Source organism: Orcinus orca, chromosome 14, assembly GCF_937001465.1.
Source record: "Orcinus orca chromosome 14, mOrcOrc1.1, whole genome shotgun sequence".
In the NCBI taxonomy this organism is placed as follows: Eukaryota; Metazoa; Chordata; class Mammalia; order Artiodactyla; family Delphinidae; genus Orcinus; species Orcinus orca.
This window is the reverse complement of record NC_064572.1, coordinates 77816618-77840417: the sequence shown is the minus strand read 5'-3', so window position 1 is coordinate 77840417 and position 23800 is coordinate 77816618. Positions and strand designations below refer to the sequence as shown.

At 38.8% G+C, this 23800-nt stretch overlaps 2 protein-coding genes across 5 annotated transcripts in view; both read left to right on the top strand.

Moving 5' to 3' along the window:
• FAM204A (family with sequence similarity 204 member A) overlaps positions 1–23800 on the top strand; it is a 781024-nt gene that overhangs the window by 252956 nt on the left and 504268 nt on the right. The gene's annotated exons all lie outside the window — the stretch shown is intronic.
• RAB11FIP2 (RAB11 family interacting protein 2) overlaps positions 19258–23800 on the top strand; it is a 40140-nt gene continuing 35597 nt past the window's right edge. For all 4 annotated transcript variants that reach the window (XR_004481287.2, XR_007471477.1, XM_004265785.4 and 1 more), the window contains exon 1: positions 19258–19615. Coding sequence is in view for 2 of the 4 variants with exons in the window: in XM_004265785.4 (XP_004265833.1) it covers positions 19263–19615 (353 nt within the window). In the remaining 2 variants the exon portion in view is untranslated. The remainder of the gene's footprint in view (positions 19616–23800) is intronic.

The window sequence follows — 23800 nt, the reverse complement described above, 5'->3', positions numbered from 1 at the left end:
GCCGATGTAGGGGACACTGGTACGTGCCCTGGTCCGGGAAGATCCCACAGGCCGTGGAGCGGCTGGGCCCGTGAGCCATGGCCTCTGAGACTGCGCGTCCGGAGCTTGTGCTCCGCAATGGGTGAGGCCACAACAGTGAGAGGCCCGCGTACCACAAAAAAAAACACACACAAAAAATAATAAAATATAAATGTTCACTCACACAATTGAAAAGATAAAACAAACAAAAAAAGATGTGTAATCTCAAGGGCTTTTAAGGAGGTGAGAAAACAGGCACTCATACATTTAGTGAAAAGATAAGCTTTTTGGAAGGCAGTTTAACAAAACCTATAAAATTTTAAAAAGGCTTACTATTTGACCCAGAAATTTCATTTCTGGGAAACTATCCTAAAGAAATACTCCCATTTTTTTTTTTTTTTTTTTTACAGTTTTACCGGTATTTTTTTTGGCTGCATTGGGTCTTCATTGCTGCACGCAGGCTTTCTCTAGTTGTGCTGAGCGGGGGCTACTCTTCATTGCGGTGTGCGGGCTTCTCATTGCGGTTGCGGAGCATGGGCTCTAGGAGCACAGGCTTCAGTAGTTGCAGCATGCAGGCTCAGTACTTGTGGCTCTTGGGCTCTAGAGCGCAAGCTCAGTAGTTGTGGCGCACGGGCTTAGTTGCTCCGCAGCATGTGGGATCTTCCCAGACCAGGGCTTGAACCCGTGTCCCCTGAATTGTCAGGTGGATTCTTAACCACTGCGCCACCAGGGAAGTCCCAATACTCCCACTTTTTAAAAAGCAATTCACAGGGATATTCACTGTAGAATTTTATAACAGTAAAACACTGGAAATGACTACAATGTACTATAATAGAGAACTGAATAATGATAGATTCATGCTATGAAATTCTATGAGGCCAATAAAAAGAAAGAAGTTGACTTATGTCTACTCACCTAAAAAGAGCTCCATGACATATGGAGCTTAAGAAACTGAAGAATTTATATACATATATATATATGTGTTGATCTTATGTATATAAACAAGATACGTATAGATAGGTACATATATGTGTGAAACACATAGAAGAGGACTGAAAGAATGTACATCCAACTCTGACCACGCCCACCTTTGAGTGGGACACAAGAGTAGGAGGGTGATCAGAGACTCTCACGCTTTGTTTTGTGTCACTTGATTTGTTTGTCTCATGTGTACTAAGAATGCACAAGAGTAGAAATTAATGAAGTGCTATCACATTTTTGCCATTGTAAATGGAAAAAAACACTTCAATAATTAAAAATAATAAATATTTTTAAGCCAACCATCTAAATTTATTTATGTCCTTCCTTGAAAACTTCTTGCTAAGTCAGCTAATTTTCCAGCATATGATAAATACAAACAAGAGATTCGAAATTAAGGGTCACCATCTATTTATCATCTATCTATCTATCTATCTATCTGTCATCTAACATCTACCTATCTACCTACTTATCTAACAATTTTCTATCCCTGTTATTTATACTCTCTGCCTTCCCTAAATAATTTGTACTACCCTTCATGCTGGTCCTAAAATTTATAGCTATTTCCCCACATAACATTTTGTTTCCAGGAGCCAAGAAATGACAAGAATAGAATGGAAAAATAACAAGAATGCATAACAAAAATAACAATATTAAAGTAGACCTGTGTCAACATACAGCTCTAGAATTTTGGCGTCAACTGTAAAACCTTTCTTGCCTATGTTCAGGTTTTCCATCTAAAAGGTTCAGTAGCTCTGTTTTCTTAGCAAAATGATAGCAAGCTGTAAAGCGTTCTGATTTATTTTGCCACAATGAGGAACTTTTTAATATGACCTCATGTCACTTTTTGCTGATATGAATGTTTGTTGCCGTAGTCAGTGCATTCTATTATGCATTCTATACCAGCTTGCAAGCAACATTTTTTATAAAGGTTAATCCAACTTCTTTTACAGAAACAGCAACTAAAGAGCTTAAAAATTAAAGCAAAAATTAAAAACATCTGGTTTGGGGTCTTTGCATTTGATTGGGTAAATATGTATATAAATTATACTTAGACCTGAAGGTAGTCCCTGCCCGTTTTTACTTTATGATTACCTCAAGTCAATGTCGTGCCTTGTAAAAACATACCTATGCTGCAGTTATTCCATAAACTCTATGAAATAAAACACATCTTTCTGGCTCAGTGAAGTTCAGAAAATCTGGGTCTTCGCTCCTATAAATGTATCATATTGCATTTACTGGCTAATAAAGTCTCAAAGAACAAGATTGCCCTTCTTCTCACAACTTGATCCTTTACAAATTTACAAATGTAATGCTTTAACCTACTTGAACTCAACTCTGGCTCCCTGAGGGAAGATCCTAACCAAGTGGAAGTGTCTGTTCTCGGTTAGCTGGGCCTGGGCTCGCAGCAGCGGGCGCATCGGGAGGGGGCAGCCGTGTGCCTGAGGGTACAGTTGGCCTCCGCTAGAGGTTTATGTAGCCTGAGTTAATGAGGTTAATAAACCACGGTCAAAACAAGGAGACAAAAGGAGAGAGTGGGCGCTGAGGAAGCAGAACACAGGGCCCAGGTACCAGAAGGTTTGGTCACAAGACAAGGTCGAGACCTGTTATCAAACCGGAGGCCAACTCCCCGAAAACCAAACAGAGATAAATGCTGAGGAATAGGTGACATTCTTCAGAATCAAAGTGTTCGTTCCCTCCTAGCCATCAAATGCCGGGAGAAATATTTCTCTGCAGAGCTTCTGTATCTAGACAATCACAGCCCCCTTACCTGAAAGGCCTTTGTGACATTCATGTGGCCTTATGGAGGGTCTCATGATAAAAGGCCCTTACTCAAAGGCCATCCAGAACAAGTCATTTTAGTCTGTTTTTTGGTTAAAAGGGTATAGTTTGAAAAGAGAAGCTCCAAAGGAGTTAAATATATAAGAAACTGTAATGACACTGTAGGCAGTAACTTGAACGTGACCTTGTATAAAAATGGCAAGTTCTTTATCAAACAATGAAATGTTTTGTCTATACAACTCCAAGCATTCTGAACTAGGAACAATAAAACAATGAGTTTGCACTGGACGTAGAGGGAAAGTGGAGAAAAGTAAAATTCAAAGAAGAGAGAAGAAATGAGAGGTAGGGAGAGGGAGGGTTAATGTGTTTTCTCTCCAAAGCAGGGGAGCATGTTTCACCTGTCAGATAAAAAGAGCCCATTTCTGCTGCAAATTATCCTCATGGAAGACTGGATTTTTTTCTGAATTCCCTGCATGTTTGTTGTTGAGTCTGATCACTTAATAAAATGGATAATTAAAGCTGTTTGCTAAATAACTCCAAAAATTGCTTCAGTTTCGACACCACCACAAAAATGCAACCCATGCATTTTCTAGGTAATTTGAAATCAAAGCTTTGGGATCTAAAAGAATTACCTGGTTTTCCATTCTGCTCTGCTAGTTGATCTTCATTGGAAAAAGAACAAACGGTTTCTTAGAGTCTGCAATGCACACGCTCCATTTGTTTTGAAGTTTTTAACTGGGCAGATGCCCTATCCATTACCCGTGGTTAAGAGCCACTTCTAACTACCTCGCGCCCCCTCCAAGAAGAAGCAGTGTGTGATCATCATCAAAACGCTGACAGTAAAATGTCTGTTTCACTAAATTTCAAAATAAACCACTAAAAGCACTGTGACCACTGGCCACCTCGTGCTCGTTTCCTTCATCTTTTAACAGTTCAAAATTTTATGGAAAACAAGTACTTTTCATGAAAATGGTTGGAGCTCTGGCTGTCCCTAGATGAATGTGGGTCCCTCCAGAAATAACATCGCATAAGGTCCCCAATTGCCAGCATTTTAATCCAGGTAAAAAAAATCAAGTGATGTGAGTCTTTGTGGCAACCCTAAAGGGCAAAAGGTCAGCCAGAAGGTCTGCAGGTGGTCTGTGGAGGTGGGGAGGGGCAGCTAAGGAGCATTGAAAGGCTACAGCTTCTGAAGAACGTTCTCAGGAAAACAAGTATGCCGTCCCCCCCAACACACACACACATTTTTCCATCCTCGCTCCACTCCCTATAAGAGGTTTTGTTTGTTTGTTTGTTTTGTTTTATTTAGCATATTTGGGGACCAACCGCCACCATCTCATGAGTTGCCGTCATAGTCCCACCGGGCAGGGGCTGAAACGACCATCTTTGATTAACATATGGAGAAAATCCACCCTCTGTTTTGGAGCTGAAATGCCAGTTGGTCTTTGTTTTACAAATGTGTCTGTAGTTTTATCTTTACTTCTGATGCAGATGAGGCACCGTGACTTTTTTTTTTTTTTAAGATGTAAGAGAAAAACTTCCCAGTGAAATATCTGTTTGCAGTGGTAATGTGCTTGCCTGAACATTTTGGGAAATATTTGCTTATTCTTTACAACAAATATTTGGCAGAGCAACTGTGTTTTAAATAGTAGCTAAAACTCTATAGTGGAGATATGATTACCCAAGGAGTGGTAAACATTTCAATTCAATTCAATGTAGTACTGCTTTCCTAGTCTATGCTTAGCACCCTCTAAGTGCTGGAAGATAGCAAAGAAGTGTAAGAAGCAGCTCCAGCTTTTTGCAATGTTATTGAAGAGAAAAGACAGAAATAACAGACGGTGCAAGAGAGCATGAAACGAAGTACCAACATGTGTCCTGCCAAGGACATATTCTTGTTTTAAGCACTAAAGGAAAAAATAAATTGTACTGAAGCTCTGCTAAGAAAAATGGCTTAGCTCTACTTTCATTGGAGGTAGTATGGTACAGTGGGGAAAAAAAAAAAAAAATAGATTTTTAAGGTCAGAGCGTAGCAACCCAGGTCAGTGGGGTGGCAAATATCTAAGCCAGAGGGTTCTTACGCAGACCTGGGTTTGAATCCGGACTCTTCCTCTGATTTCGTTTTGTGATCTTGGACAAGGTTAGTTTCCAATTGCAATTGAGGATAATGATATAGTACAATTGATTTATTTCAAAGTCTCAATGAAGTGGGGTATAAACATGAACTGGCTTTACGTTTATCCAATCACTGCTTTGAACATTGTTTTGGGTAACCCTATCTTTCTCATTGGAAGGCTTGTAATTTCTTATCCGTGAGATAAGCCGTACTGACGCCAGGAAAAATGTCCGGTCCCCGTGTTAAACGTTACTTAGATCAAGCAAAATCACTAGGCAGTTTGGTCCGGAAAACACTTGTTTTGGAAGAGAACATCATAAATCCATTCTGGAAGACAAGAGTCAACTAAATAGCTTACTGATCAAGACTAGCTACTTGCTCAACAAGGTTCATTCCAAGACTGGAGTCTTGATTTGCACTTAACCAAAGCTGTTACGTCACACACTGCCCGGTCTCACCCAGTGACCCCTACTCCTGCCTCGCAAAACCTGCCCCAGCATCACCAGCCCAGACCCTTAGGCCCTTTCCCAACTCCCCACTTTGAGGCACCCCTGAGACTTTGTCAAGGTGGTGTTCTCTCTTATTGCAGTAGATCTAATAAACTTCTCCTGGCTGGATCAATTGGTTTTCTGGTGGCTTTTTAAGAAGTTAATGATCAACGCATCCCTCCAGAATATCTTCAGCAGCTCTCCTAATATTCTGGCCACTCTGGAATTAAAACACAAACCTATCTGGTCTGGCTTATAAAGTTAAATTTACATCTTCTTCAAAGCACTCACCCAACCTTACTTTACCCCAGATGTGTGGCTCAAGGGACCTGGGAGGGCAAGGTGGGTTGGCCTTCCTTTAAAGTGGGGGTGAGGCAAGAGGGGGAGGAGACACGGCTTGAGATGACCCTTCCCCCTTTGAAGAACTCAAACCCCTGGGAAGAGGAAGGTAACTGGTCACTAGCTGGTTGTGTGGAGAGGTTTTTCTCATATTGCTGCTCTAGCTGGTTCCCTGGGTCCCTATGTCCACCAATATGGTGGCCCCTGTGTAGATGGTGCCCATGGCTTTCTCTGGGCACAGTCAGCATCACGCTGCCCCCTCCATCACTAATGTCCTTTTCAAAGAAGAGAATCCTATCCATCACACCTGCCTCACAAAACCTTTCTTGGTACAGTGTTGCCCTGCTCTGCCCCCTCTTATAAACTTTCTGCTCCTTCATATGGAGCCACCAAGAAAATGACAATAAAATAGAACATTGTAGTGAGAATTAAACACACTTCTAAGATATATGGCCTACAGACAATAACTAGAAATCTTCTTTCTTCCCTGTTATACAGGATACATTGTGATGGTGATACTTCCTTTGTAATTAAGAATGAAATATGAGAATATTATCTAAATTTACCATTTTCAAGTATAAGAAAAGGTTCACAAACCAAACTACAAACTAATATAAATTTACCATCAAGTATTTAAAAATTCTTGTCCAGACCAATAAGGAAAAAAATTTTCGTGCCAGAGTGATGCTCTATTTTGACTTTTTTTTGTTGTTACCTCTTAATAAATAAACTTTAATTCCACGTCTTAAAAATGGATACGTCATTGTTGATGTGGTTAGACTCTATTCAAGGTGTGAAATTAGTATATGCCAACATGAAAGGGGCATAGTTTTCTTAATAACACTTTCCATGACATGTCTTAAAGAGTATTGCTATTTGGGGGAGAGCCAAAAGAGCAGAGTGAGAAATACTTACAGCATATGACTGTAATAAAAAAATGTAATCATGAACAAACAATACGTTAAACTGGTAGGACATAGTTTACATTAGATCACAGGAATGAATATCAAAAATACAGGCAATATTTTTGAAAAAACAACCAGCAGTGAAAAATTTATTTATAATGCAAACCAGACACTCCAAAATAATTTGTGGTTTACTTAATTCTTACCGTTCATCCTATATTCTTTTGAATAAGCTAAAGGAAGGCACCCGAGTAACTACCTCAGCTGTTTTTGATTTTGATTCTGAATTTTCAGTGAGATGAAAACTCTAGTCTATACAACAAAAAGAGATGGCATGTCATTTTTAGAAATTTAGATTTTTCCCCCTCATTGTAGATACATATTTAAAAGAAATGTATTACAATAAATTACTGTATTTCCAAATTGTCTCATTATTTCTGGGCAAACAATAATTACATATAAATTCTGAATAAAGGAATATCACATTGCATCTTATGCGTTCTGCAATAGGCACTCACAGAAAATCATTACAGTAATAAAACCAGCTGTATGTAATAGAAAGCAAATGATTTACAATGTTACTATGAGAAACTACTTTATTTCATATTATCATAAAAAGAGCAGAGCTGAATATTTGCACGACAAACAGAAGAATCCAGGAAATTCCAAATGCAGCTCAGTTTTTTTTTAAATAGGTATTAACGCTGGGAGGTGATTTGAAAGCTTTCTACTCTAGAGAATATTAGCAATTATAATTTGCAGTCATTATTAGTCCAACAATTGAAAGAAAAAAATCTACAAACACTAATAGAATATAGAAATAAATACTTGGAGTAATATGGGCTTCGATCATACAGCATCGACATTACAAGAGCTTACATTTAGTGATTGTGAACACTTTATTTCATTTAAGCTGAGAAGTAGAATGCATTTTTGTCCCTATGTGAAGCTTGACCCTGAAACTTGACCCACACCAAAAGTCTTCAATGTCTGTGTTTTAACGTTTTATATGTCATTCATCGTAGTTGCCTACCAACAGCCTAGTCCAAGAGAATTGGCTCTGTCCACATCCCTGATAAAGGTGAAATCCTCTGCAGACTGTGGGGTCCCAGCTTTCTCCCTCCATCCAGCCACAGCCATGGGGATAGAGTCAGAGCTACTCTGATATGCCCTGCCTCAAGAAAAGTTGAACTGGGTCTGTGAGACTCTTAACATCACCAAACCAGAGAAAGGTCCCAGGATGCAGATATTTATACCTGAAGTCCAAGCTCCAAGTCCCTTGTTAGAGCTACCAAATAAAAGTTGTCTTTAGTGATCATGCTTTTTAGAGAAGCACCTAGTATAGGCTGTTTGATAACTTTTATGGTGGAAGCAGTGGGTGGATATAAAACATATTTTAAATATAATTGAAAAAAATACACTAAATGAGTACAGGAAACTAGCTCTTGGTTTATATTTTCATTACTAATCATCATATATCACAATGACATTAAACTATAATACACCCAATACTGCAACAGAGTAGGCCATCACTTTGAACCTTGGTGTTGTTCTAAGACGTCTTTGCTCCCTAAATTCTAACATCAGTTTTACCTCATGAATGAAAGAAAGCTTTAAGTGATTAACTGTATCAAATGTTGCTAATCTGCCCAATAAGATGAGGACTGACCATTGACCCTGGCAACATGTAGGTGTAGAGTAGGGAAGACAAAATCTGATTGGAGCACTTTCAGTAGAAAATGGGAGAAAGAGAGAGCAAATCTTGACAAGACTTTCAGGAAGTTTTCCTCCAAAAAGAAATAGAAAAGTGGGGTGGTAGCTGGAGGGGATGTAAGGTCAAATGAGCGATTATTGTTTTAATATGAGAAGTATTGGAGAATATGTATATTGATGAGATTTGATCCAGTAGAGAAGAAAACAGCTGAGATGCAGGAGGGAGAAGGGGGGATGGAAGACGCAAAATCTTGAGACGACAAGGGATGAGACGCATTGCCTGTGCAGAGGAAATGTCCTCAGGTCGGGGCACAGATCAGTGATCCGCTGCAACAGGAGAGCAGAGTGAAGGAGAATACTGGAGCACCTTCATGAACTATATTTCCATCAATGCATGCAAAATTTGCATTAACTTTGCAAGAAGCCACACCATGATATCAATTTCAACTGCCTTTGGAATCAACCAAGGCTCTACGTCTTTTCCCTGTTTGCTGTTGAGAGGTCAGGTGTCCAATCCACCGCAGGTGATTTTTAGGACCAAGTTCACTAGAGACATCACTTCAGGTTAATACATTTGTAGTGTTTGTTATATATGCTAATACATTTTAACATTTAGTCCTAATGTACCACCGTAAGCTGATAGAAAAGGGGATCCAACACCATCTTATAACATCATGGAGGGACCCCTCAAATCCATGGGCTCTGGCAATCACTTCACTTTGCTTATAATGTATTACCCCTTGTAGTGAGTATAGTATTTTAGGCCACAGCCTGGGGTGATATGTAAGAAATGTAACTATTTTCCCTATTATTCAACTTAATCTCTGTTTTGATTCTTCCATTTCTATCCCTGTCAAAATTCATCCAGAAAACATAGCTGGATAAATTTAATAACTTCAGGTTTTAAACTCGGGTAATAATTTCTGCCTCCCTACCCTTCTCCCTGGGACAGAACTGAAGTTCTAAGGGCTGAACTGAATTTGAGGCCCAGGGGACCAGCCAGGGTGTGTCCATGGCTGTTGGAATCTGTTCCCAATAGCATCTCCTTATGTACAGCAATATGTGTGTGTGCCATTGTGGTCGGTTCCTGGTCTTGGATCCGTGTACTCCAATCCTTTCCAGTCCTGATTTGGATGATCATTTAAGTCTACCAGTGGTTTCTTAGTCATTTTCACACTTCTCTGGGGAAGATGAAATTCTCAGAAGTTTTCTGGTGCCTCTCTGATGACAGGAGGCTCAGGGGGTTACCTTGGATCTTCTCTACCTAGGGTTCCCCTGCCCTGATGTTCTACTGCTACAGTAGCTGCTCCAAGGCAGCGTGGTGCAAAGGAGTGGGGAGCTCTAGTACCTTGCACACCTTCAAGGACCCTCCCAGGAGACAAGATACAAGCGATAACCGCTTTTGGTCTGGAGGCTTTATCAACAATATGCCCAATTCTTATGCTCAGCAAAAGCAGGAAGAGAAATACCATGCACACGTTAAAAAACATCAAACAAGCTCGACCTTCTGTGCCAGTATCCTTATTTTTTCCCTTCTCCCTGACCAGTAAAATCTTTGTCCAGTGTAATTCTTCCATCAATTGCATTCTTCCAAAATTCTTTGTTTACTGCATAAACTTTGGCTTTTGTTATCTCTACCCTTACTGGTTACTTTGACATGGCAAAGCTGATACTGGACCCTGGTGCAGTAAGTCTGGTTTTCCTAGCTGCTGCCTGAAACTAGGAGGAAGGTCACAAGGGGACCAGGTATAACTAAGAATGAGAAGCACGTAAGGTGTTATCAACGTATTATCAACCTTAACAACCACATGAGCTTGCTAAGGTGTGTTTTTCCAAGAGGGTACTGGGATTCTCATTCCATAATAAATTTAAATTTAGTCTGTCTAAGTACAGTGTATTTGACCCATCACATATATTTATCTATGTAGCTTTCAAGTTATTATTTATTCATTACCCTATAAATTTGATTGAGTTGAACTTAGCTTGAATGATGGTAAACTAGAACTTTCTTTCTTTTAAATCTGTCCAACACTTATCATTCTAAGCAACTATTGATGCTAGAAGAAAAAGTGTGAATGCTAGTAGGTATGCATGTGAGAGAGACAGGACTAAAACCTATGATAAAATTTCATATTTGTAAAATTCTTTACAGTTTACAGCATGTTTTTCCATACATTATTGTGTTTTACTCTCCAGCAAATGTCTAATAAATATAATGAGTAGGCTGAGGTGCTATGTGAGCCTTGGTCTCCTGAATGAAAACCCAACAATTTCCCAACATTGAGCTATGAAAGCAGAAGAATGAAGTGATATCAAAAGTGACTTGTTTTTCAATGGAGAGGGTTCACTAATACATTACAATCCCTCTCTAGTTTGTGGATGCCAAACACCACAGAACAGGCTGCTGCTCCAGGGAGTATGCCATGAGCTGCAAAATAGATCAATTGTCTTTTGTTTGTCTCTACGCTTTCACTAAAGCAGTGTTAGGCTCTGGGATTGTGTCAAGGATGCTATGATAATGCTTAAAGCCAATTGAGGTACAAGAGTTGTTCAAAGGATATGAAGGATTTGGTTTCCAAGTTTCCTGCCTCATCCTGGTGTGAGCAATGCCTAAGAGGACAGTCTACTGTACAACCTTCCTCCTTCTTTGTGATGGGATAGGAAAAGGCAATGGTGATGTTTGTGTTGGCTATAGCTTTATCTCTTTCAAATTAAATGAGAATGCAATGTTAAAGAATTTAGCATAAGGTGAGCAATCAGCAAATATTAGCTATTATTATTAGTACAGAGATAACATGCTTAAAATTAGAGTGGTACACGGGAGTTCGAAAACACTGATTAGTCACTGAATGTTTATGTTACTAGGTGTACCAAAGGATGTCATACTTTTGTTTTTAAATGCGTCACAATTCTAAGTAGAAATCTAGTATATTAAAATATTATCTGGTATATGATCTATTACTTAAGTTTCTAATTCAGCTACTTGTAGAGATAGAAGGTACATAATTTAGGGAGTCTTCGTTATTTTTCTGCAACTCAAAATCTGTCTAATAAAGTTGTTAAAATGATACTTTAAAAAGTCAGTATTAAATATTAAGTGAAGGTCTGAAATATTAAGGAGTTATTTTATTTTTATTTGGAAAAAAGTGTCTAACAACATCGGGTTTGGCTTGAAACTAAAGTAACTCAGGGTCTCCACTGGCTGGCTCTCACCTGCTGAGCTAGAGAAGCACCTGCTGCAGCTCTAGACCCTTAACCCCTTGGTGAAGAATAGCCCAGAACAACCGTGCTGCTAGCCATTGCCTTCAGATATGAGGAAAGCCATTGCAAAGAGAATTGGAATTGTACCACCAACCCAATAGCAATGAACATCTTTTGAGAACTTCCTATGTGCCAGGCCCTCTCTGAACTTTACATGACCCCTCAATTCATCCTCCCAACAACCCATTTGGCAGATGAGCAAACCTAAATTTAGAGAGTTTACATCATTTTCCAGAGGTCACACTGGTAGTTAGTGCCCAAGGGACAAAACCTTTCCTGGGATGGACACTCAATGAAAGTTGAGTGAATGTTTCTATCTGAGTGAGTGCCTGTATCCCAGGAGCTTTGGAGAAAGTCTTGTTTTAGAAAATGTTGCAAGCCCTTGACTCCTGAGGTGCCTAACGCACTGGACTTCATTTTTACAAAGCTAGTTTGCTCCATTCCTTTCCAATGTCCAAGTGTATGTAGAAAAGGCAAACAAAATCCCTTGAAATTACAAAGATGATTTAGTCAAAACTTGAGCTTAGAAATTCATACAATGCACTTTGTAGTTTGGACAGGAGTTTTTTTTTAAAAATTTCCTTAATTTTTCTTAAGACCTCAGGTTACAAGAGCACAGTTACAGGCACAAATTACACAATCTAAATACCTTATTTATCCTCCTGGGTAAGCCTGATAAACAACCACGGTAAAACACAGTTGCTTGTTGATGTGAGTCCATTGGGAAGTAGTTCTGGATAACCTGAGATCCAAGTTTGGAAGTAGAAGAAATGTACAAGTTGCTATTTTACTAAAGAAGAATTTAAGTTGCTCAAGGTCATACATACTGCTGGTTGGTTGACCCAGATGGCCTCTCTCAGTCCAATGTTCCTTCCATTATTCCTTCACTTTTTGGAATCAAGTATTGCTTTTAGGTCTACTTTGCCAAACTAAGTCCGATGCTTAATTCTGGCTATGTAGATCATCAACGATCATTTCAATAACTAGAAAATGATTATAATATGGTTTTGAAATCATCGTTCCCTATATCATAACCTGTAAGTGCTCGGAAGGTGACCTAATCCAGACAATGTAAAAGATAAGCACCCGGTTCTAAGCCAAAACTATTTTTATTATCAGACATTCAGATGGACTAAAACATTGTTCAGGCTGATTGAAAACTGCTTAGCAGAAATCTGACCTTGGAGCAAGAAGAGTTGGGTCTAGCCCTCAAAATGAAATGCTTTTCCCCAGGCTTTATATCAAACACACAAAATATAACAAATACTTTTAAAGTCCTCTACTTTGTTTTGGATAGATTAAATAAGTAGAAAGGGAGAGAGAGCAGTAGATCTTATGTAGGGGGAGAAAAACATCCCATCAAATGGTTTTGCAAGCTGCTCACCAGTTTAATGCTCTCCCAAAGAACATATATATTAGTTCCAGAAATATTGTAATTCTAATCCCTTATTATTTGTTTCTAAAAATCCTCCATCTTGGATTTTAACTGGTCATGAAAAACTATTAACAGATGTTTACAGAGTACGGGGATGATAAGTTTATGTAACTCTGATAAACATTTCTTTCAATAATAAAGTTATCCCGTCCTTGTTAACTTCCACATAAATCCATACAAGTAGCAATGTTCTGGAAGATTTCAGTAAGACTCATGATAGTGAGACAATCACAACTTGAAGACAGATACCTGTGTATTTGCAAAATCTTTTTCCAATAGCAATAATCTCTGCTTTTCAGTAATTGCATACATATATAAACTTAGTTTACTTTATCAATATATACAATATATGTATACATAGAAACAAATCATATATATTAACATATAACATCATTATACATTACAATATATCTATTTATTAAATTATAATATATTATAAATTATACATATTATATATGCGTATATGATATGTTATTAGATATTATATACTATATACAACATGTAAAATTTATAATATATTATGTTGTATGTAATATATAATATATTATGTACAGTATTTTATCTATTTATTTTTATATATAACTTTGAGAATTCTGGAGGTGGAAGGGGCCTCAGAGGCACAGAAAGATTATGACTTGTCACGTCTACAACTCCTTAGTTGCAGAGCCAGAATTAGAACTCATGTCTTCTGATGCTCAGGCCCATGGGTTTCTCACACTATCATTCACAAACTCCTAATAATTTCATTGTCAGTTGTCAAAAAGAGGCACGATTACCAAAAAAAAAAATTCCCTGCACATGTGCATAGGAGACATATGGATATCTCTGCAGCATTGTCTATGATACTGAAAAATTAGAATCAATTTAAATATCCTTTGGAAGGAGAAAAGATCAAATCGGGCTTATTCATTTGACCCAATACTATAAAGTATTAAAGTAAATCAGTTCATGTTCTGTGCGTTAACATGTATTGACTTTGTTGAGGAAACAAAAATTGCACAACATAATAGTAAGATACCATGAAGAGGAAATTAAAAAGCATCCATACTAAACATTGTTATGTACAAATATGAATTCTGGTCCACAAATTCTTACCCTTCTCAGCATATCTTCATAGATTGAAAAAGCTACAAGTAATATGAATAGAAGTTAGGTTTATTACTACGAATGAAAAGTTTAATACTTTTCAAAACCCCTTTATGTAATTTCTTCCAAATCTTGAGTTGTTCGTGTCAATTTCCTCATGCAGGGTCTATAAATAAAGTTATATTTACTTCCTTTCTGTGATGGTCATTTTCATCTGGGAGAGAGAGCTCTCATTTTGAAGATCTTTTTCTCCTGAATTAGAAAATCCTTCATTAATAAATTACATAAAAAGGGATCTGCTTTAGTATATTGACCAAATTCAATTAGATAAGGATAATGCGATTTGCTTCTTTGTGTTATGGACGTACTACTTCAAATTATTAAATGATAGAAAATGCTTTAAGTGGTTCCTATTATAGACTCTTACTTTACAAATGAATAAACAGAGGTCCAAAGAAGGAAAATTACTTCCCTAAAGATATGTAGCTAGGAATCTGTAGCCCTGGGATTAAGATACAGGCTGTTGACTAGAGCACTTTAAACTACACACCACACTGCTTCTCCTGCATCACAAACTGTGTCCATACACTGCCCAATGCCAGAGACAAATTAATCAATGATAGAAACAAAACAATCACCAAAAAACCCCAATACTAGTTAATAGCTATTATAATTTCTAATTGGCTTGCCAAGTTTACTTTTTTACTGATTATGTGGAGTTTATCTATGTATGTATCGCCAACATAACCCTGAGTTTTGCCATATTGTATATGTATATATATTTTATATACATTGAGTTGTATGTATATTTGCAGCATGTGTGTGTGTGTGTGTGTGTGTATCTGAAGTCTGAAGATTGTAATGGTACATTGGGAAAGCTTCTTGTTGCCCTATGTTTCTGAACCTTCATCTGGAAAACAATATCTGGTACATAATGTATATGTGGGCTATTTAAAAACTAAGAGCACTATAATTGTCCTACAATAGATTTGCAAGTCTTAATTTTGAAGATGCTGATGCCCAAAGGGGGAAAAAATGGAAAGATTCATGATGATGCTTAGAATAAGTCTCCTTATGGGATTTTATTAAAGGTACAGCATTTAGTAAATATTTTCGTCTGTAGAATCCTCCACTATTGAAGAATAAATATTGATTAGTTTTACTTTCTGGCCAAATCATTTTTATTCATTGCAGCAGTATTGTTAACAGTTAGAAATTTCAGCATTTTCCTCCTTTAAGATATGTTATTTTTCCAAGCCCTTGATTTTTGGAATTACACCAAACATTTCTGGACATATCATTAGTCATAGGGTAATTTTTAAAAAGTGACTCCTTTAATTCTGGTATGTTGTCCTTATGAATGCAATCCTTTTTCCCTGTTTAAATTATGGTCCTTGTATATTTTTAAATTAGTAAAAAGAATCTTTAGACTGTAAGACAATAAACATTTTTGTAGAACCACTTTGATCTCAGATCTTACATAATTACCATTATATTTCACAGTGAGCCAACCATATATTTGACTCGACTGACATGTTTTTACTCTTCATACAAATAATCAAAAGAGAAAAAAAACACTTTCTTATAGAAAAACACTTTTATAATGCAATTCAAGTTCTATTTAGTTCATTTTGATTTGTTTATTTGCTTTCTCCGGGGCAAAAATATACTATTTTTTTATTTTGGCTTAAAACATTAAGCCATGACTTCTGATCTTGCCAGATAGTAAAACTAAACAATTTTGGCTCTAGCCAAGTTTTGGGAAAACTCAAAAGAAATTTAGGTGCAACAGGGAGAGATGTTAGTAATTCCATTTGTTCAGCTCTTGCTTTTAGAGTATTCCCTGAATTTTGTTGAAGTCTGTTACTGCGTTGCTGTGAATCATTGCTGCCAACTTCCACCCTAGAGATGGCTATATTTCAGATGGGTGAAATGATACTTGTAAACAAGTTTATAATCATTAATAAAGCTTATCAAACAATTTTAAGCTCTTTAGAAACACACATTCACTATTATAGTTGCCTATTTCTTATTTAATTACAGCTTTTAATAGAGACATGACGACTTTTAAAATGCAATTTATAACAATTCTACACTTAAGTTTTTTTCATGATGTTTATCTTGTTTTTGTAAGTTTCGGGTGTCAATTTATTTCTCCCTGGACATACTGGTTGAAATTTCACTGTTGACTATTCCAATGCACCCTTTAAAAATCCCTGAGAATATTTTTCTTTCAGGTTGACAACAGCCCACTCTGGGATCCAGGTGCAATATTAACAGTATGATGATTTTGTTCTGTTTTCTACACATGGCTTTTTCATACACTGTCTCTCAGAGATGGAAAATTCTGCCTCTTTTTTACATTTTATAGTAAACTTTCATCAGAATGACCTAAAACCAGGTCTTTTCATTCTAGATGGCTCAAGATTATTCAAGATTCATCTGTAGTTTGGTTCCCTGAATATCTTGGTGATAAATTAATCTAATGTCTCTTTTTAGAGTGCCTACTTCATGCAGAACATACACCAGCCACTGTGTGTAAGCAGCACTAAAAAACTGTGGTTTCCAATAAATGAAATCTATAGATGCGAGCAAGTGTCAGTGGGTCCCTGAAAGAACGTGCTAGAATCTGAGTAGTCTTGAGGTTTGTGGTGCTGTCCTTTAGAGTCAGGAGAGTATCTTCTTTCCATAAGATTAAAATAATATATAACGTTATCCCCTCTCCCCCTAAGGTTTTCCAACTGTATGGTTGCTCTTCTGACACAAATGCATTGGGCCCTCCCATACCTCCATTCAAAAAGTAATGAAAAGACCCTTGTTTCTTAAGAGTTTTAAGTGCTGCAGCTAGTATCCATGAGGATAGCGAGAAAACATGGAGAACACAATGTTCTCCCCAAACTGAAAAGTTTTAAACATTGCCTGAAAATAATAAACACAATACCTTACACTTTTATAGTCATTTTAAGTTGGAAAAGTGTATACACATCTATCATATTGTTTTACTCTCAAAATTAGTCTTGTAAAGGGAGAAGGGCATTCAATAATTGTCTACTGCCTGCTAAACACTGTGAAGTGATGATCCATGATACACAAGGCAATCCAAAGAGGTTAGACTTTCCTTGGGAAGATAAGACATGAACAGAAATAAATACAATAAAGATAGAATGTATCTTGTAATAAATAGAGGGAGGAAGGGAGACTTAGAATTATGTTCCATACTATGCCAGGAAATGAATATGTATAATCTCTTAATACCCCTCCCAACTCTATAGTAGCAATTTTATCAACAATTTATGGACTAGGAAATCCAGGCTCCCAGAATCTAATTTCCTTGTCTCAGGAAGCTAAGTGCCCATCACAAGCTTTGTACTGAATTTCTGGCAGTCAGGACATCAAGCAGGGCTCCTGACTCATCAGTCATTACCCAAACTTTTCCCATTAGATCAGGCTGATTTCAGAAAAAATGCAGTATTAACACATCCACATTTTCTTCTCTTAACACCGTCCCTTCCATTCCAACAGCGCTGGTGTCCCTCAGGACTTGCCCTCAGGGCAGAGGGCAGGTAAGGAACTTGTCGGTTGCCCTTGGTGAGGGAGGCTGTTTGCTTTTCTTAGTTGACTTAGCCGAATACGACCAGAATCACCTCTGCGTTTGGCGTCTGACGTTAGATAGACTAACAGACTGTGAGTGCCCAAGGGGGTCCTTTGGACGCGTAAGCCCACAGAGTGGCGATGGCGTCTCAGACTTTACGGAGACCTGTTTTACCTGTGAAGAAAACGAGGCTCAGGGAGGGGAAATGACTTGACCAAGGTCATACATTCGACGGTGGCAGATGTGGGATCAGAACCAGGTCTTCTGACTCCAGCCCAGTGCCTCCCAGGATTTTGGAATCTTTTATCCGCTTCCCTTTTTCCTGTCGTCTGAGTGGGGGATGTCATTCCAGTCAATTAGCAGCCTTCTCTCCTTTCAAAAAGGGAAGAGTGGATAAGGGGTTGGGGAAAAGTATGTTTTCGGCCAGTTAAAGGGACTGATTTATTTCACCACCACTCATCCAACGCCCGCTCGGTGCCAGGCACTGGGCATCCACGGTACAGCAAAGACAGCTTCCAAAGATTGAAACTGGGTCTCTCCCAAGACCGGGCGTGCCCTGGGCCTTGACTGCCTCCTCTCGGAGCAGTCTCCCGCTGTCCCCAGAGGCCCCCTGCTCGAGGAACCTCCAGCACTGGGCGCCTAGCTCACGGCCTCAGCGCCCGCGCGACACGCCCCCGGTCACCACGGCAACCGGGGAGGTGCTGACCCTTGACCCCGGGCCCCGCCCGGCCCTGCCCCGCCCCGTCGCATTCCCGAGATCAAGATGGAGAAGGACAACCCGGAAGTGCCGCCGCCCGCCTGGTGCTAGGAGCCGCCGGCTCGGCTAGGCCGAGACCCGCGCCCGCCGTCCTTCCGCCAGCGGCCCACCCCGCGGTCCTTCCGCGCCGGAGCTGCAGCGTCCCCCGCCCCCGGTCCCACTCCACCCCACAGCGACCCGCCCCCGCCCCCAGGCCCGCCCGAGAGGAGGAGCCGAGGCGAGGGGGAGGAGGCGGGAGAGGTTTGCGAGAGGGAGCGAGGCCGCACGAGCCGCCGGCGGTTCGTATTACCGGGGTCGGGAGGAGGAGCCCAGCCGGGCCCGCGGACCAGCGCCGGGCGGGCGGGAGGCGCGGAGGAGGCGGGCGGAAAGCCCGGGGCTGCGAATTGGGGCGGGGGCGCCCTCCCACCTCTGCCGCCCTCCGTTCGGGCCTTGGCGGCCTGGCCTCACCTGCCCGGAGGCCTGGGAGCCACCAGTCGCCGCCGAGGGCCAGTCCCCGGGGCCGGCGGAGCGTGGAGGTGCGGACGCGAGGCGCGGGCCTCCGCGCGGAGGCCTGGACTGCGCGGCCAGGTGATGGTGGGCCCCTGTGCTTCTCCAGAGGAAAGGGGACCCCCAGAGCAGCTGTGCCCCCAGGCTGCCCCAGCAAGCCGTTTGGACATCAGCCGTAGGGAAGTCGGGCAGCTGTGAGTTTGCCTGTCTCCGTTAAGTGTCCTTAGGATGCAGTGATTTAAGGAATCAGGCTCTCCCTGCGGGAGGGGCCCTGCCTGCGCTGGTGAACTCGGTGCAGAGAAAAAGGACAGAATGATGCTTTCCGAGCAAGCCCAAAAGTGGTTTCCAACCCACGTGCAGGTCACAGTGCTCCAAGCCAAAGATCTTAAGCCAAAAGGCAAAAGTGGCACCAATGACACATACACTATAATTCAGCTGGGCAAGGAAAAGTACTCCACGTCTGTAGCTGAGAAAACCCTTGAGCCAGTCTGGAAGGAAGAGGCCTCTTTTGAGCTGCCTGGTTTGCTAATGCAGGGGAATCCAGAGAAATACATCCTTTTCCTCATAGTTATGCACAGGTCCCTGGTGGGTCTGGATAAGTTTTTAGGGCAGGTGGCCATCAATCTCAATGACATCTTTGAGGACAAACAAAGAAGGAAAACAGAGTAAGTTATGTAATTTATTTTGAATTGGGGGGAGTTTAACTATTATCTCATTTATGGATTTCCTGTTCTTGGAAATTATTTGTCTATCTGGGGCATTGGTTTTTGGACTGAAATATGACCCAGTTTTAAACACCATATTTGCATGAATCTGAAGTAAAAATAGCCCTTGTGAAGAAACATTTTTTAAGTGGAGTCTTTAATGATCCATTACTCTCTCATTTGTTTGAGGTAAACATCTTCAATAGTTGAATGTTTTGCGCAGGATTTTAAGTAAACATTGTTTCACTGCTTAATAAGAGGACTGGACCATAGTGTTGACCAATTAAAACAACATATATGTAAATTGTTACAATCTTTAAACATGAACAGTTTTTCAGAAAATAGAACATCAGAAAATTAAGTCTGCCAATATGACGTCTTATATATATATATATATTTTTTTAATTGAACTCTGGAGCTGTTAAGTGGTAAATTACCAAATTTAGAACTCAGTATTTTATTTCATCATTATAAACACAGTTGACTTTTATTTTAGCTCAGATTTAAGGGTCAGTACATCTTCATGGAGTCTAAAGCTATTAAAAGAAAAGTTTTAAAAGTATGTACAGATATCCTCAACCTTGAATGCAATTACTTCAAAGTTAGTTCTGTAAAGCCAGTGTGTTTAGACCATATTAAATGCTAGTCAGATTGGAGACAGTGATTAAATTCTTGTGATGAAATGATTTAATGACATCTTCAATAAAAACATGGGCTTTTTAATATGACTTACAAACTTAGGTTAGATGTATTCTAATTTAAAAAACCATAATATAAGTTAAAAACTAGGATATATGTCTTAAATTGAAAATAGTATGTTTTCTGAGATAGAGATACTCACCCCTTGCTTAAACTTATAATTTCTCTAGTCTGAGAAAACATTAAAGTTGATGTAATTAGTGAGAGAAAAATATAGGTTGAATTTATGAGGACTTCAGATTTCAAAAATAGCTTTGCTGTTTCAGTTATAACTGAAATTTATTTATGCTTTTAAGAAGAACTTTTATAATAACTTTCTTGAAGTTCATGTTATTTTCTTATATTTTAAAACAGCCATCTCATGTTCTTTCTGTACATATCTTCCTGCAAGATTCTCTTGATTGGAGTTTTTATTGAAAAAAAAATTTTTAATCAGGTCTTTGGTTTAATATATGTGGGATAAAAGGGTAGAGAGATAAGTAATACTAGGAATGCTGGAGGAAAATGGTAAATATTTAACTGAAGAGATGAAAATATTTTAAAAGGAGAGAAAAGGGTTTAAAGAAAAGTGTAAAGTTGAATATATATCAATGATTTTAATAACACTGTTTGATACCTACAAAGTAGCATTCAGTTACTTCTGAGGAGTTCTTCATCAAATTTAAACTGAAAAATGGATAATCACCAAATAATTTATTTCAAATTGCCAATTTTAGATGACCTTACTAAATAATATTTAGAAGTGTTTTGAATGTAAACTTTTAAGTATATTGCATCTTCAAATTTCATACTGCATTTTCCGTACTTTTAGTGTTAATGGATGATATACTACAGGCCTTCTCTGAAATATAAGTTTTCCGAGTGAAAGTAGGCCCAACTGTGTGAACCCAGAGATTCTGAGGATGAAATAAGCTTTTAAAGTTTCTTCTTGTTTTACTCCTTATCTTTGGCAGCATCACAATTACAATAAAGTTGGCTGTAAGCGATACTCCAATATCGTAGTCTCCTTACAGAAATTCTCTATTGGCTACTATATGAAATGGATTAGAACTTTTGGGAAGGAAAATGCTTTTAAATGTTATCAAGAGCGCTTGTGATGTTATTGCATTCAAAGTGATTTTCATATGTTATTAAATCCCTAACATTTTCTTTCTTTGTGGGTAAATGGGGACCACGTATTTGATGAGATCTCTTTATTGGTAATATTTCTAGTTTTTTAATATAGTTAATAGCTTCCTTTTCCAGCACAGCTGTACATATGGCCCAGTAAGAGACAGACTTGAGTCACCGGTGTGTTGCAAGAAAGATATTTAATATTCTGCACATTGTTGAGCCTTGTCAGCATATTCCCAAGTGCTTTTTAGAAAACCGGTATGAGTGATGAAGGCTACCAGCTGATTTAGAAGTCCCATGGAACTGCTGGGTGTGACAGTTTCTACTCTTGACACTGAAGACAAGTATTTACAGCTTGTCTTCCAGTTGTGTTATGACAAGCCAAGAAGTGTGGTGGCTAAAACTATCATTTTACTTATTTTTATACCTTGAAATTAAAAGCCTTTTTTTTTCTTTCAAGGAGAGGGGAAGAGGGGCCTGAGCCAGAACACTTTGAGTGGGGCATGGAAAGAGAACTTCTGTATCTCCCACTTTAATGGGTGTCTGGGTCGGTTCTGGCACGAGATTTAAGGAAACAATACAGTATTTAATAATAGAATGGTAAAATAGTTCATGCTGTTATGTAATACCGATTGATTTTTTTTTTTAACAGCAGAAGTGGGTGATGTTGATTTTTTTTTTTTTTAAATGCTCATGAAAAGTAGTAACTATCAGAGTCCCCAGAGTTAGGTATGACTCAAGCACATGCAGATTTTAGGACTTTTGTGTGCAGCTCTGCAGTGCACCTGCGTCCTGGCCTCTGGCACCCTTACTGCCAATCTTGTCCCATTTCTGACCACACAGTACCAATTGCTTGGGAATAGTTCCCACATGTGTGGTGGTTTTTGAACATGGACCTGTGCCCACTAAAAATTGAACAGAGGCCATATACAGTTTAAATCCAGCACTCCAGAGGTGAAAAAAAAATCAGCATTAATCCACTAAGCCTCAAATGCTATGTCTTCATTTTATCTTTTTGAAGCCTGGGAAAACAAGTGCTATCTCTGGAATGATTCTTGAAGGTCTCATTAAGACTTCCCTATTATATCACTTTCAAAACAAAGCAGCTAGAGTTATTTGTCATGCCTGTATTTTCAGTTGGTATATTAAAGTTCTTCGCAGTTGGGTTTTTGGAGGGTTTTTTTTGACGAGGAGGAAGGAAAATACTGTTTTTACAGTTTATATTCAAACACTGACTTGCTTTATCCATTAAAGCTTACCTAAGTCTTTATCTTTCCTTACCAAAGAACAAAACAGTGCAACACATACACACATACACACACACACGCACACACACACAGGGTTGTAGCATGGCTGTTTTCAGAATATAGTTCTAGAAATGAAAATTCAGTAAACATTTATTTAGTGCGAGGCACACTGCCTTCAAGGAGCTTACAGTCTAGCAGGACAAAACCTACATTGCCTTCTTTGTTGGCTCTCATGTCTCCTGATTAAATACAGTGTCCTGTAAGGTACAACCTGGTATGCGTTTAACCTTATTGACATATGTGATTCATTAGATACAAAACAACTACTATTTTCATGCAGCTGTTATTCATCAATTTTGGCTATTTTCCTTGTTGACTCCGATCTGACATTGAGAAGTTACTTATTCTCTGTGCCTCAGTTTCCTCATATGTGAAATAAGGATGTTAGACTAGATGATTTATTTGGTCTCATTTCTAAAATTTATGAATTTCGATTACCCTTACTCCCTTACATTTATTGGGTTATTGCTTCATTTTTTCCTCAGATTTGCTTTGATTTGTTATACACATGCAAACCCTATATGCTTGGAGTTTTTGTTTGGTTCATTTTGTTTGGGGATTTGTGGGGTTGGGGGGTGCATTTCTTGCAAAGTGGATTCACCTATTTTCTATATAACCTGAGTTGTTAATAGAGTATTTCTCATGGGCCATCCATCGGAAGGATTTCTCCCCCATGGAAAATGCTCTGTTTCCCCAAACTGTGAGTTAATAATTGGATATATAACCTTGCTTCATTTCCAGGCTTTTCGAGTGCTCAACTTTGTTTTGTTGAAGGTTCTCTATTCCACAGAATTTATTGCTGTAATTTTTTATTTCTAGTCTCTGAGTTTTCAGATTTCACCATTTGCCTCAGATAAGGGATTTTCTCTATTTAGGGTCTCATGTTAATGCTTTCTATTATAAGATATTCTCTTTAAAAAGTTGCTTGTTTTGATGCAACTAGATCTTAATTGATTGAATTGCTTCAAATTAAATAGAAAATATTTCTCTTGCATGTTACTTGCTAAGATGTAGCTGGTATATGTAT